At 42.3% G+C, this 14003-nt stretch overlaps 1 protein-coding gene across 1 annotated transcript in view; it reads left to right on the top strand.

The window, feature by feature from the left end:
• Positions 1-1803: 1803 nt before the first annotated feature.
• Positions 1804-14003, top strand: part of LOC133347687 (syndecan-3-like) — an 81908-nt gene continuing 69708 nt past the window's right edge. Inside the window, exon 1 of the mRNA XM_061560181.1 lies at positions 1804-2249. Coding sequence (XP_061416165.1) covers positions 2163-2249 — 87 coding nt within the window. The 5' untranslated portion in view covers positions 1804-2162. The remainder of the gene's footprint in view (positions 2250-14003) is intronic.

Here is a 14003-nt window from a genome sequence, read left to right as displayed (position 1 = left end):
TATATTCCATTACCTGTGGCTTTTCATATAATGTACTCTGTTGTGCGCAAAAGCACCCGGGAACAAAAACGTGACTCGATGTCCGATTGTTCACAAAATACCCGATTGAGCTGCTGGATTTGAATCCAATCTGGAAAAATGATTAAAACAGGGTTCCCAAGTTTCCTGAGATGATGGTAACAACCCCATCGCAGGTGACTGCACAAACACATAATATGAAACTTGGAAGTAAGCTTATCAGCTTATTCCAGCTCTGAGGACAAAATTTGTTTTGCATTTATTTCAATTTGCCGAACACTGTTTGCAGGACATGTAAAAGGGAGTGGCATATGCTGTGGATCAGTGGCGGAAAGTGACTTCAGAAGTAGTAATGTGACACGGTCTTTTAAGAGGCGGTTTCTGGCCACAATTCAATGTCACAATGCCCCAAATAGAAATGTATTTGTCTCATGACTTGGTGCAATTAGCATAGAGGACAAGAATGTTTAATGAACCAAAATAAAGTGGTGTTATTCGTGATGCTGTCGTATGTATTTTGAACTTATTTCGTACCATACGTACCCAACCGTGCTAATTGGAGGTTTCATGGTTAGCACACTGAGACGAGAAATCAAAATATCACTGGTTTGATCTCCCAGCCCAGCAGTTGAAATGGGCAAGTTACTTAAATCCTCCCCCCGCCTCTGTACAAAGACGTATACATGGATCCACCAGTTAGTCGATCGGTAGGTTGCATGTGGTGAGGTAAAGATGTCTGATCAGCGTGGAAAAGTCGGCATAGTGGCTCTGTAGAACCCCCTCTAGTGGAGACCCTTGCACGAGCAGTGGCGTGAGCAAGTATTTGCAGGGCTGCACCTTTATCGTCAATTAGTGACGATTATACAGAAAATGATGGTATTGGTAATGATGGTTATGATGTGTAATGTGGACAACGATGTTGGGGAGGGGGCGGCGGGTGGGGGGTACATTTGTGCAGGCCCAGGACTCATCATCACCACCGATCACCTCCAACTCTCACCACCTCCCCCTCCCCCCCCATTAAATTTGACCACCAGTAGCCTCCACAATGAAGATGAAACCCAAGCTGCACGGCACTTTTTTTTTGCGGCAACAAAGACGGGGACCCGGATAACGTTTCGAGCGAGCCATCAAATTTTCATGTCCGCTCGGCCCCATGATCAATCATGACGTCAGTCCATGGGAATGCGAGGGACGCGTCGAGGATGGGGAAGATGGGGAAGGAATCTCCGTTGTGCGCGAGACGCCCCGAGAGACGGCGGGGAAGAGAGGCAAGAAAAAATAATAATAGTATTACAAATATTACATAGAAAACATAGGGGGAACATAGACATGGAGTAGGGAGAGGGGGGTAGAGAGAGAGGGGGGTCGAGAGAGGGAAGGGGTGAAAAAAATGTTTGTCAATGGTGCGTTTCTTTATTTGGCTACAGATTACGACAAATAAAGGATGAAAAAAAGAGGGAAGGGGTAAGGAGGAGAGCAGAGCTTGAAATTTTTGTGAAATCTTTCATTTAAAAAGGAGGGGGGGGGAGTTTAACATAAAGCAAAGCATTAACAAAAAAAACTAAATGATGAACGAAGCAAAGTGCCGACTACACCGAGCATCTTCTTGTTCCCACTGATCGTAAAAAAAAGAGAGAGGCTGGGAGAGAGAGAGAGGTAGGGAGGGAGGGGAGGCGAGAGGGGTTGTGAAGGAAGTGAGTCAGGGAGGGAGAGGAGAAGCAAGGAGGGGCAGAGAGAGAGAGCGGCAGGGAGGGAGAGGGGTAGAGGGGAGAGAGGCTGGAGGGCGGGCGAGAGAGAGAGCACACAGCCATCCTCAGCCCCGACGGCAGACACACACAGCAGACGTGCAGCATTGCAGCACCGCGACTCATCACAGCCACAGGACGCTCCCCGCTCAGCAGCAGCAGCAGCACAAATCACATCCTCGGTTCCGGCAGCAACAGCAGCAGTAGCCAGTACCCGTAACGTTTGTGTGGTTTTTTTTGGTAGGATAATATTTATTTCACCCCGTAACAATATATTTCCTTTTGCTTCCTCTTCGTTCGGTGAATTATTCGCGGACGGTGACAACGCATAGAAACTGCTTACCCCTATTTCGAGAGGCAAGAGATTTACCGTACATCGTGCAGAGAGAGAGAGAGATGGCAATGAAGAGTCTACCACTACTGCGGTCGCTGCTGCTGGCCGGACTGTTGGCTTGTCTACTGGAGGGAGCCCTGTGCGAGACGGTAAGTCACAATAGCATCGGAACGCAGCCTTGTATAGTCACGAAACCACGCGGCAGCCAACAGCAAACATCCTGACATCGTTGCGCAGACACGGGCAGCACGCACACTCGACGGCGCATCCAAAACATGATGCGCAAGAACAACGCGCACGAATCCGGTGGAATACGATGCGACCCCCCCCCCTACCCAGGATGATGCGCGTACATCAACGCACGCGCATGCAGAGTTGAAGCCGGCATCGAATTGCGCTCCGGATTGTGCGGCGACTCTTGACCAAGTCTGTTGTGTCGTGTGGTTTGGGAATGTTGGAGCGAGCGCTCGGAGCAATGTCAGATGAATAACATATGCAACTCGAAAGGCGGCATCTGCAATAAGTTACCGTTGTTGAAACGGCTTGGGGGGATAGAGAGAGGGGGAGAACAGGCACACACACACACACAAGTTTGCCGTCGGCTTGTACACTCACCCGTGGTGTAGGCAGCCCTCACCAGCTTGTGTTTGAGAGGCAGCAACTGCGTTAAGAACCGCAAATTGCGCGAATAAGGCACTCGTGTAATTACCAGAGGTGGGACAAAGTCATTGTTATGCAAGTCCAAGTCGAGTCTGAAGTCATCAAATTCATGACTCGAGTCTGACTCGAGTCCAAGTCACATGACTCGAGTCCACATCTCAGAGGTGGGACAAAGTCATTGTTATGCAAGTCCAAGTCGAGTCTGAAGTCATCAAATTCATGACTCGAGTCTGACTCGAGTCCAAGTCACATGACTCGAGTCCACACCTCTGGTAATTACTACCCGTGCATTGATAGACAGGGAAGCACGTGGTTGAGAGAAACGAACGCGCGTAAAATTCATCGTCTTTACTGTTAATAAAAGTAAAGGCGCGTTTAAAAAAATATATAAATTATGATGATGGTGGCCGATGGTCCAGCATAATAACGCAGTGGCAGCCAATGGATGGAATGCACACCGAGAGAGAGGAGGGGGGGAGTACAACCTAGGAGATGGAGCGATGGAACCATCATCTCGTGGTATCAGGTGCCCGCGAGGCAGGGTGTGGAGGAGGATGATGAAGAGCGAATAATTACCACCCCCCCACACACACACACCCCGCCCGGTTTTCGTTGGAGTGACGTTCAATTAGCGTGCGCGGCAGTTTTCACGAGTTCACGTTGTTTCTTGCCGTGGCGAATGCGCGTCCCACCCACCCACCCCTCCCCGCCTCTCTTTCTTCCTTCCTCGTGTTCATGACAAGGAGGCAATGACGCCTTCGCGCTCCGTCGCTAGCGCCACTCCGCTGCGCGCGCGCTGTGAGCGCAGGGCTCGGGATGAGTGGCGGTGCCCGCGGGGGGTCGAGGGGCCGCAGCGGAGGCAGCGGCGCGCATCATCCTCGGCGCGGTTCGCGTCCGTTCGAGAACGCAGGCAGCGCTTTCGATTGAAAGCTTTCGTGACTGCAGGGATTCATCTTCTTGGTTCTTTCGGTAAAGTCACGTAGAATGGAAATAATAAAATAATAAAAATATATAATCTAATAAAATAATATAATAAAATAATATAGTAAAATAATATAATATTATTTTATTATGTTTTATTTTTTTATTATTTCCATTCTACGTGACTTTACCGAAAGAACCAAGAAGAAAAAAAACGCAGAGCGCGTTCAGTGGCGCCGCGCATTCATCTATTAGCCTAGCCAAAACAAGCAGCGACTTCTTCCTTTCATTTCACGACAGGAGGAGGAGGGCCGGGGGGTGTTGTTCTTCCGATCGCTTCACGTTTATCCGTCTCTTTTGTAAATCCCGTGAGCTTTTGAAGGCTTCAGAGTGAGAGAATTCATGTTGTAAACCCCTCTCCGCTGCTGCTGCTGTGGAGCGGTATGGGAAAACGCAAATGTTCAGCGGAACTTTTGTTCTTTCCCTCCACACGTAGATATATACATTGAGCGTATGTTTTACCCAGCTCGAAACCCGTACACAATTTTGTTTGCTTGCTTATACAATGCTTCTTGCTTATATTACCTTAACACATTCGTCAATAACGCTGCTTTATAGGCACCGTGTTTGACAATGGCCCTGTAGAGCACATTTACAAAGCCGTATTGACAATATTCATCTGAGTAACATTGGTCTTGGAAAGCCAATATGTTGATGGGCTAAAACGCATGTTTAATGTATGTGTGGAGACGGAACGGAGTTCTGCTTGTGTGTGCTTTTAAGATTGAGAGATCTGGGTGTGTGGTGTGGGGGGGGGGGTGTTATTGCATGGGGTCGATTGTGAAAGTGGTGTCACATCCCTATCACAGCTGATGGCGTTAGCGAGGCGTTAAGTGACGCCCTAATTCACCAATATGCTCTCTAACACACTCTCCCCCTTTCCATACAATCGAGCTCATTATAAACAACTGCAAGAGTCATTTATCACCTCCACTGCTCGATGGCGTCCTGCCCCCGCGCTGTGGCCGACATGTAATTAAAATACATTTGATGTTTTATGGACATTCATTTCTATATTTGTCATAACATGAATACGTGGTCACCATAACGTTTTTTTTGGGGGGGTGAGCTCGCGTAAATATGGATGGAAGTTGGCTGCGAGCCTGCGGCTGCTGCTGTTCTGGGTCTCGGTGACATGTCACGGAGCGCCCGCTGGGTCGATTGCATTTTACGCCGGCTGATTAGAGCCGAAATCCCAATACCATAAGGGAGAGCGCGCTAATGGATCTTGCAAAAGCGGATGTTGAAGATGATGGTTCCCAATAAGTATTGTCCTAGCACTCCACTTAGCGCACGCATAACGCACCAATGAAAGCCACAGTTGCCACTGCTGGATGAAAACCTCCCCAAGCCGTTGCTATCTCTCACTAGCGTGCGATGTACGAATTCACCTAGCACCTGCACACGAGCTGAATTCATTGCTCCATCTCTTCAGTGGACGACCTTCTCGGACGTTGTTTCCCTTCCCTAGCTGCCACTCGTAATCATTCTTGACCATCGGACATCATCCCATCCCAGCGGCGTGCCCTGTCAAAGCCCAGTGGCTTTCTTAACGGTTTGAGCGAAGTAATTTACCTGCGTGTGTTCTCTCATCCATGTGTTCCTCTTTTTTTGTCTCTTAAAGTCGTTCCAAGCATGCATCTCCCCATGATTATGTTATCACTATTCATTTGCAGGCTAGAGAAACCCCACGATGCAGTCCCGTACAGTTTCAGCAGTTACTTTGCCGCTCATGTATTAACGTTATTCACAACGCGCGATTGATAGATTCCATGGGCAACAAAAGTGTTGCGCAATATTTTTGGTTCAAAATAGTTTTAAACACGCGCCCATGTGTATCTTGTATTGTCTTGTAAATATGAGCTTGAGGAAGATAAATTATTTTAATATTCTTTATGCTTAAGAGTTTCGTAATGTTTTTTTAAAAATATAATATCATTATATAAAAAAACAGAGATTTAAAAATGATCATGGGATTTCTAGAATCACCGAAAACAAACTTCCTTTGAATCATCCAGGACAAAACTGCTGTGTTCTCGCTGTAAATGAGATATTCTTTATATGCCTAGGCACTGCATGGCCGTGGGAAAAATAACAATTGGACAGACTTGTGCAATTATTACCCAGAGCCAAATTGCCTTTCTGACACACAAAATAAATATCGAGTTTTCCTTTCCCGGGAAAAAAAAACAACCCATCGAGTGTCGAATTCCCCCCCCCCCCCCGCCTTCTTAGTAACCATATAAAATACTGACGCAGCAAATCTGATGCCTCCCCTCCCATTGGCTGCTATTCCCCAGTACGTGGCGTTGGAGTTGCACCGCCGACTTGTGTGTTTGTTTCCATGTGCGGCACACTGCCACCTATAGCTTGCCACGTGTCACGCGCGCTTCCTGGAAAGCGTACAAGTGCAGCCACGCACAGGATAAATAAATGAATCAGTCACAACACATAGAGAGACTCATTGCTTAAAATATGAACGGGCCGGATTTGGTTTTGTGCGGAGGTTCCAATAGACGTGTTTCATTTCGTAATAACGGAATGTAACCAACACACACATTTGTGCCGTCATTCGAGATGTGACTTGCTCTCTCCTTGGTTAGTAAATCATATTTCGGACTTTAGGAATTACCTGCCAACTTTTCCTGCTGAAGAAGGTCAGTTAAAGAAATGTTAAGGTTTTTTTGTTCCACTCGGTTATAGAAACACATTAAACAAACAAAAAATACTTATTTTTTAAAATTAGAATAACGGTTTTAGTCGCAACCAAAAGTTAATGATATGTTGTAGTTGTCTGGCCAATTTTCACTCAATCAAGAGCTTCAGACGGCCACTTGGAATTTCTACAAACAACCAAAGTATGCAATGTTAAATGGAACTTTAAGACCCTTGAGGCATCGTGTAAGAAGGGACCAATTGTGTTTTTGTTGTCGTAACTAAATTTAAAGTTGTCAAATTACCTTCCACATTGGAAGGAAAAAACCTGCCCCCTACCTCATGCCCATCTGAAAAGGGGATTAATTAACCTCTTCTGAGCTCTCACAGCACGATTGTTATTTACACACAACACAGCGTGCATATGTAGAGGGATCTATGTATCTCACAAAAACACGTGCTTTTGTGTGAGTGTGCGCCTGTGACCGTATGCGCGTAGTACGCAAACGCAAAACTGTGGCACCTGGGATGGGCTTGGGGGAGAATGGCAGCAATTACTGCCACGCGCATGGGATGAAACATGTAACATGGGTGGCGGCAGATAAGTAGGGCCTTTATCCAGATTTTTTCCACACTCATTTTTTTTGTTTGTCGCCCGCTTTCCCCATACGCGGGGGGCTTGCGTGACCCGACTGAGAAACGTCCTTGCATGTTAATGAGGAATGCTGCAGGCGGTCAGACTGCATTACAGTGCACTCCTGGGTGCTACCGCCCAGCCCTGTGACAAGACTGAGGAGGTGGGGAGGCGGAGGGGGGCTCTACCTTTTTAATGTCAATGTCAGAGGAAAGGGCTTTTGCGCGTTCGCCAAACAGTTTGCATTTCTCGTCGTCACGAAAATCGCCGACATGCAATTGTTATTTGAACGGTTGAGACGTGAAATTGTAAAATGCATAATGGCATGATGCCGTTCATTTAAAAATAACAAATGGTGTATTATATTAGGTATGTATGTATGTCGTGAGTATTTGCAATAATTATCATTTCATTTAGTGTAAACTATTACTTTGGTTGAAGATACTATTTGTGCTGCCACACTTCACCAACCCGTGTTGACCAGCATGGGGAAGCATAGTCAAATAAGACCCTCATCCAGCAGTACATTTATTTATGGTTTCTCATGAGCCTTGTTATCATGATGACAATCGCCTAGAACTGTCTTTTTCTAAACCTGTGTTGTTTAGTTGCTTATTTTACTTCAGTCGGCATTTATACATTTTACTGTGACTCGAATAATTGTTGTGCCTTACACTGGGATCATTGTAAGCTTGTAAAAGTGTCTTGTGATAGCAATTGCCATGAAAATGCGCGATATAAAATAGAGATGAATTGACTTGGATTGACCAAAGGGCTATAAATGTACAGTTTCTTAGTGGTAAAGGCATTACCAGGAAGATCCCTTCATCATCCATCAGCTGAAGGCATGGGTGATGGTTATGATGTTAATACGAATGTACCTTCCGTTTATGTCAAAATGCTGAGCATGATCCAAGCAGTACTACCAATGTGACTACTGTATATTGAAAATGAAATATCCCAACATCAGAGAAAGTAGGAAAATAGATATTGCCACTGCTGAGTAATTTTTCTATAATTTTGGTTTCTACTCAAAGCAAGTTTACATTATTTCCAAAATCTCTATATTGCTCATGTAAACCAAGCTACGTCTGCATTGTGGAGGCCGATCTTAAAATATTAATGGTTATATATGGTGATGTATTGCCCCAATTAGTCTGATTGTAGCAAACCTTTTAAGTCATTTGTTTAAACGTCCTTTGACCTGCCTGCCCACAAAATAAAAAAAATGTTAGAAGGGCCTGCTCAATTTAAATAAATACATTTTACGAATAACAGTTATGTGAATCAATGGAAATGATAAATCATTCGTTCGTGCTAATATTGTTCAAATCACAACTTCAGCTATAACCATTTTTTTTTGCTTTGTCTTCCAAAGTCAGTTATTACCACCGGCAGCTGGAAGGCCCAGAATAATTCATTGTCATTATATTCAGTCAATTCAGTCATTATATTCAATATGCTGCCACCATGTAAAATATATCACTTTCTTTTTTTCTCAGAGTAACGAGTACTGCTTTTTTGACTACACCAACCTGTCTTAAAAAATATAAATACAATTCTTAATGACTTGTGCAAAGTTTCATTACCTTTGCTGTTCCAGATTGTTTTTAAAATAGTGAGCACTTTGTTTTAAGTGGACAGAATTACATTACAATTAGCTTTGTAATAAAGTGTGCTTTCTAAAAGCAATTGGGATGCGAGAGCATAATGGATAAGGCACATGATATATATTTTAAATATCAATTTATATACTAAATGGAACGTTTTAATAATATGGTAATACATTTATTTTAATAGCAATGATAATAAAATATTCATTTTAAACAAAATCAGCACTTTTCTTGAATTACAACCGCTATTCATTGACTATGTCCGTTCATCTTTTCAGAACCGTCTCCGATTAATTAAATGATGCACGTGTATTCGTAAGATTTGCACCTCAGTCGTAAATGTTTCGTTAGATTTACAGAGCAGTGAAAATGCGAGGAATTGCATAATTTATCTGACTCACTTTGTAATTTTATATTCAGCCTTGGTAATGCATAACGTAAAAAATTGCTGACTTTCCACCAAAAAAATTCATGACACCAGCAATACTTACAGCATCCATGTAACGCATTGCAGCATGACCCTTTTTGAGGTCCATTAACCACTGACCAATCAGACAGAGCGCCCCCTAGCCCGATATCTCTCCAGTGGCCTAAAGTGACCCTGGTCACGCTTGCCGTGAAGTTCTTACAAAATAATAACGGCTTTGTCAGGTTAGCCTCGGCCATACTTCGTCATTGCTAAGGAGGACTGGGCAAACCACTAAGAAAAATAACCCCAGCTAATTGAAAATAAATTGATTACCCGTGTCCGTGAGGCTTTTCAGCTGCATTAGTAGATAACAAAAAAGAGGGAACTTCTAAAGAAAGGTTTCCTGCAGGGAAACGCATCCATTTTCGGCTGCAATTAAAATGCAGTTTGCACGGTACTGTGAAGTAAATAATGATCCAAACAGATTAGAGGTTGTCATTGGTTCAATATTGCAGAGGGATATTTGGGCCATGTGGTCACTTGCATGACCTTTAAAAAAACAAATCAAACCAGCAGGAATCAATTATTATTGCCATATGCGAAAAGCCACCTTCCTTTGCAAATAGGATTGCACGATTTGTTATTGAGCAATCTTCATAAAAAATGATGCGAATATGTTTTTCAACTTCACATATTATTTTTACTGGTATTTGTCTTCACTTTGCTTTCTATGCTTTGTGGTATTATTTACAGAACATTGTAGGTGAGAGCATTAAACATGTCACCATATACATACACAAATACAGTAAATCCTAATGTAACATTCCATCAGAGAACAATTACAAATTGAACCAAAAATAAAATGTAAATGATGCTGGCAGAATTGTTGTATTTGGCAGCATGCAGGACCTTCAGAATTATTTCTACCGCCGGGGTGTTTTTCTATGATTGAGATATTATGAATAATATATGCAATTTACAAGTATTAAAAAGTGTAATTTTTTAAATCATACGTTTGCTTTAACTATTACATTTGAATGCTGCCTTGGCGTAATAATAATCAGCACACTGGGCCTGCAATACAGAGGTCTGCGGTTCGATCTCATGGCGCAGCAGTTGAAATGATGAAGCAAGTTTCTTGAAATCTCATCGCCTGTGTCCACCTAAAATATAAATGGGTGCAGATAATTGGCAGGTTGTGTGTGGTGGGGTAAAGTGTGAGTACAGGCACATGGAAAATATTAAGAAGCTGGACAGCCATTAGCTAAGAGTTGTTAATTGTGGGGACAAATAAAATACACTGTTACGCTTAGAAATTCAACAAAATCAAACTTCTGCTGATTTTGATCTATGGAATTCAGTAGCACAAATAACAAACAACGTGAAGACTAAACATGCAAAGCAATTGTATCATCATATTTGTACCTCGGATGTGTTGTGCAACCATTGCTAGGTAATAATAATACTGAACTAATTATCCTTTGTCAATCTAATGCTGGATTAAAGCCCCCGTCCCACCCCACCCCCTCCCACATTGACCAGCATAGTGACGTAAGGTCAAACAGATCCCACGACCAACATCGTTACGTATATCGTATTCAGGGATGCAACGATTGCCATCTCCATCTCTTTCGGATTCGTTGAATCGTTGCGATTTCGGGCCATGATTCAATTCAAGAAACGTTGTTTTGTATCTGTGGTGATTGTAGTCTTTACAGCAAAAAAACAAAGCTACTTAATTTTAGAAATCTAAAGAGCAATTTCATACCTTATTCAACCGCATACAAGGAAATACAAGAACACGATGAGCTTGAAATATTTACCACCGTTGCATAACTTATACAGTACATTATATTATTTTACCTTGTACCGTTTTGTAACGCGACATTTTTTTTATTGCCAATGGACATGATTTGTACTCCGGTGAAAAAAGTCACTTACTTTTAACAGAATGTCTAATGTTAGAGGTTTATTGCTGCAGGCAAGATTGAATTGGTATACAGGAGACACAGTAACACGCATCCAATGGACCCCTTTTTATTGAAAACATTTCGACCAAAATTTACGGGGCAATTTATGGTTAATTAAAAAGCATATGGCAAATTGCATTGCAATCCATACGATTAAACAAACAACATGGTTCCATCTGTCAAATCTGTTTACCAAGATGCGCCCTCCATTTGGTTCGATTCCCAACAGTTAAACCAAATAGATTATTTCAAAAGCTTTTGCCATTTCCCCCATGACAATTGTTGAGAATACAAAGGTTTCCACACAAAGGTTTTCAGACATTAAAGATTTATCTTTTGGAACTTGTTCTTTACATCTACACACTGCTGAAAAAAAAAATGTTAAGATGCATGAGATTAATCGAACTCTGTTGGGCCTTGGTGCCAACTGTGACCTCCAATTGTGGAACATTTAACGGAAGGGAATGTGTTTTTCCAACGGTTGCAAATAACTTTAATTGCTGTTGTGACTGCTATCAAATATGATCATCAGCTGCCATATTCTATCTACTGCTGGATGAAGGCCATCACTATTACCATTGCCATCCCTCGTGGTCCTGTGATAGCACAATCAATCTCATTCCATTTTACTTGAAATATTTTTTATTTTCTCCCACGTCAGTTTACCACGTAAACTTTCACGACCAATGTTATTCTCATAATAAAGGATTTTGGGTTAGATTGCGTAAGTTTATAAATGTGTCGAAACCTTCCACCACCCGACATGGCCAATCAGTAAGGGATTTGTTACGTAAACAAAATGACAAATAGTTTACTACTTCAGCCCTCCGGTATGTTGAAGAGTGAATCCACAACATTTACAATCTGTACTCAGATTGCAAATGTTGTGGATTTATGTGACAAATCCCTTACTGAATGGCTGTGTCAGGTGGTGGAGGATTTTGACACATTTATACGGACGCGATCTAACCCAAGATCCCTTATTATTTTTACCACGTGTTTTCGGCCTCAGCTCACAGCATGTGGAGCGTAATTTTGGACATCATCTCCTAACAACACATGGCAAAACCCAAGCACGCATCGGAGAGCAGTGCATTCAACCGCGAAAACCTACGCAGCAGTGTTTTATTTAATTAAAATCCATATGTGACATATATTACTAAGCGGGTAGAAATGTGGGTTTTTTGTGAGCTCGTTTTTCCATAAATGGTTGTGCCCAGTTGTCGAAGCTGCTTCCCCATATATCAGGGTCCCTGTTGTACATTCATACATGATTGCAAATGTAATGACCAAAATAAACCAACCCACCAGATGTCTGATATGTCATACGGCTGTTACAATTGCCCTAGTTGTGTAACTAGACTATTGTTGGAATTCAGTAAAAAAAATTGATGACCGATGCCAATGGACATTTAATCAATGAAACTACTGCTACTCTGTGTCGCAGTGTGTGCCGTGTATTTGGGAACGCACAGCAGGATAATGGCTAATGCATTCACACATGTTCACCACCTTGCAGGTAGTCTAGAAATGAAATGTATTTGCTCGCGCACGGCAGTTAATGCACATGCTTAATGCTTTTTTTCCCACTTCTTAACCTAACGCGCCTGAAAACCAATCCTCTACCAGACTCACCAATCAAGCTGGCTCGCTGAACATGTTTCTTTTTCCAAACGCTTTGCAGTCGTAAAATTAACATACAGTAACGGCACTATGTTTTTTTTCTTCTTCTATAGATGGTGTTACATTTTCCTGTTTAATCTGGAATGTAGCGTTTTTAATGATACCGTAAATATTCCGCAAGCAATTTTCTACCAGTAACTATGTGAACTATAAATGAATATTTCAGTGTTGGACTCCAGCACATATTACCTGCTAAGAGATACGGTTAATAACCATCGTCATTAACACAACGATAGAACCAAATATTACAGTGTGCAAAGACGTATGTAAAGATGCATTCTTGGAATTAAATCGCGATACAGAAAGTGGAACACATTCGAGAAACATACTCAGGTTAAAGACATCATTCAAACTGTTAAGAAAAGTCAACGTGCTTGGGCCAGACACATTACTCTCATGAATAATGGCCAGTGGTCAAGAATAATGACAGTGGTAACCAAGGAATGGAACGCATTCAAGAGGACATCCACCAAGGAGATGCCGTGATGAAGATTAGCTCATGCAGATGGCCGCTGGATTGTTACACTGCAGACCCATGAGAGTTGGTGATAGTTTGGGGAGGCCTTAATTTAGTGGTGGATAGAGTATGGTTAATTGTAACGGCAGTATTGTGTTCTGTTCGTGAATGCATTCTGAAGTCAATGTCACAGGTTAGTGTGGAGGTCACGGAGGATTTTTTTGTTTCACATTGCAAGTTGAAGTCTAGAAAATAGGTCACGTCACTCAACTGGGAAAGGCAGAATTGTGGAGCTTAATGTAACCATTAACGGGCCAGAAAAGTCAGTCAATTAACCTAGTAATTTGTTCATCATTGACCATTATCAATCCACTGCTGGGTGAAGACCTCTCCTAACCGTCACTATCTCTCCCAGTTTCGTGATGTAACAATCCACCAAGCACCTGTAAAGAATCTTAATTAATTGCTCCATCTCCTTCGTGTTCCATTCCTTACCTGTTACTGCATCATTATTCTTGACTATAGGTCATAATCCCTTCTAGTGATGTGTCCTGCCCAAGCTCACTTACTTTTACTTAACTGTTTTAAATGAGTTTTTCACCTGCATATGTCATCTAATCCATATTTTCCGATTTTATTGTCTCTCAATGTAATTCAATTACATGGCATGGATAGTGACTTGCATGATGCCTTAACATCATATGATGAATATTCTAATTGTATGAGCATATTTTAAAGGATCTGGGTGAGTATTTAGCAATATATGATTTTATGCCATGCAATTATCTAATTTACTTATATGTGAATGCAGTATTGTAGGTGATATATAGAATATAAAACA

The sequence above is a fragment of the Lethenteron reissneri genome, chromosome 26 (assembly GCF_015708825.2).
Source record: "Lethenteron reissneri isolate LAM-NWPU_2019-01 chromosome 26, ASM1570882v1, whole genome shotgun sequence".
Lineage (NCBI taxonomy): Eukaryota > Metazoa > Chordata > Hyperoartia > Petromyzontiformes > Petromyzontidae > Lethenteron > Lethenteron reissneri.
Note: the sequence above shows the minus strand (reverse complement) of the source record. Positions and strands in the feature narration are given on the sequence as shown.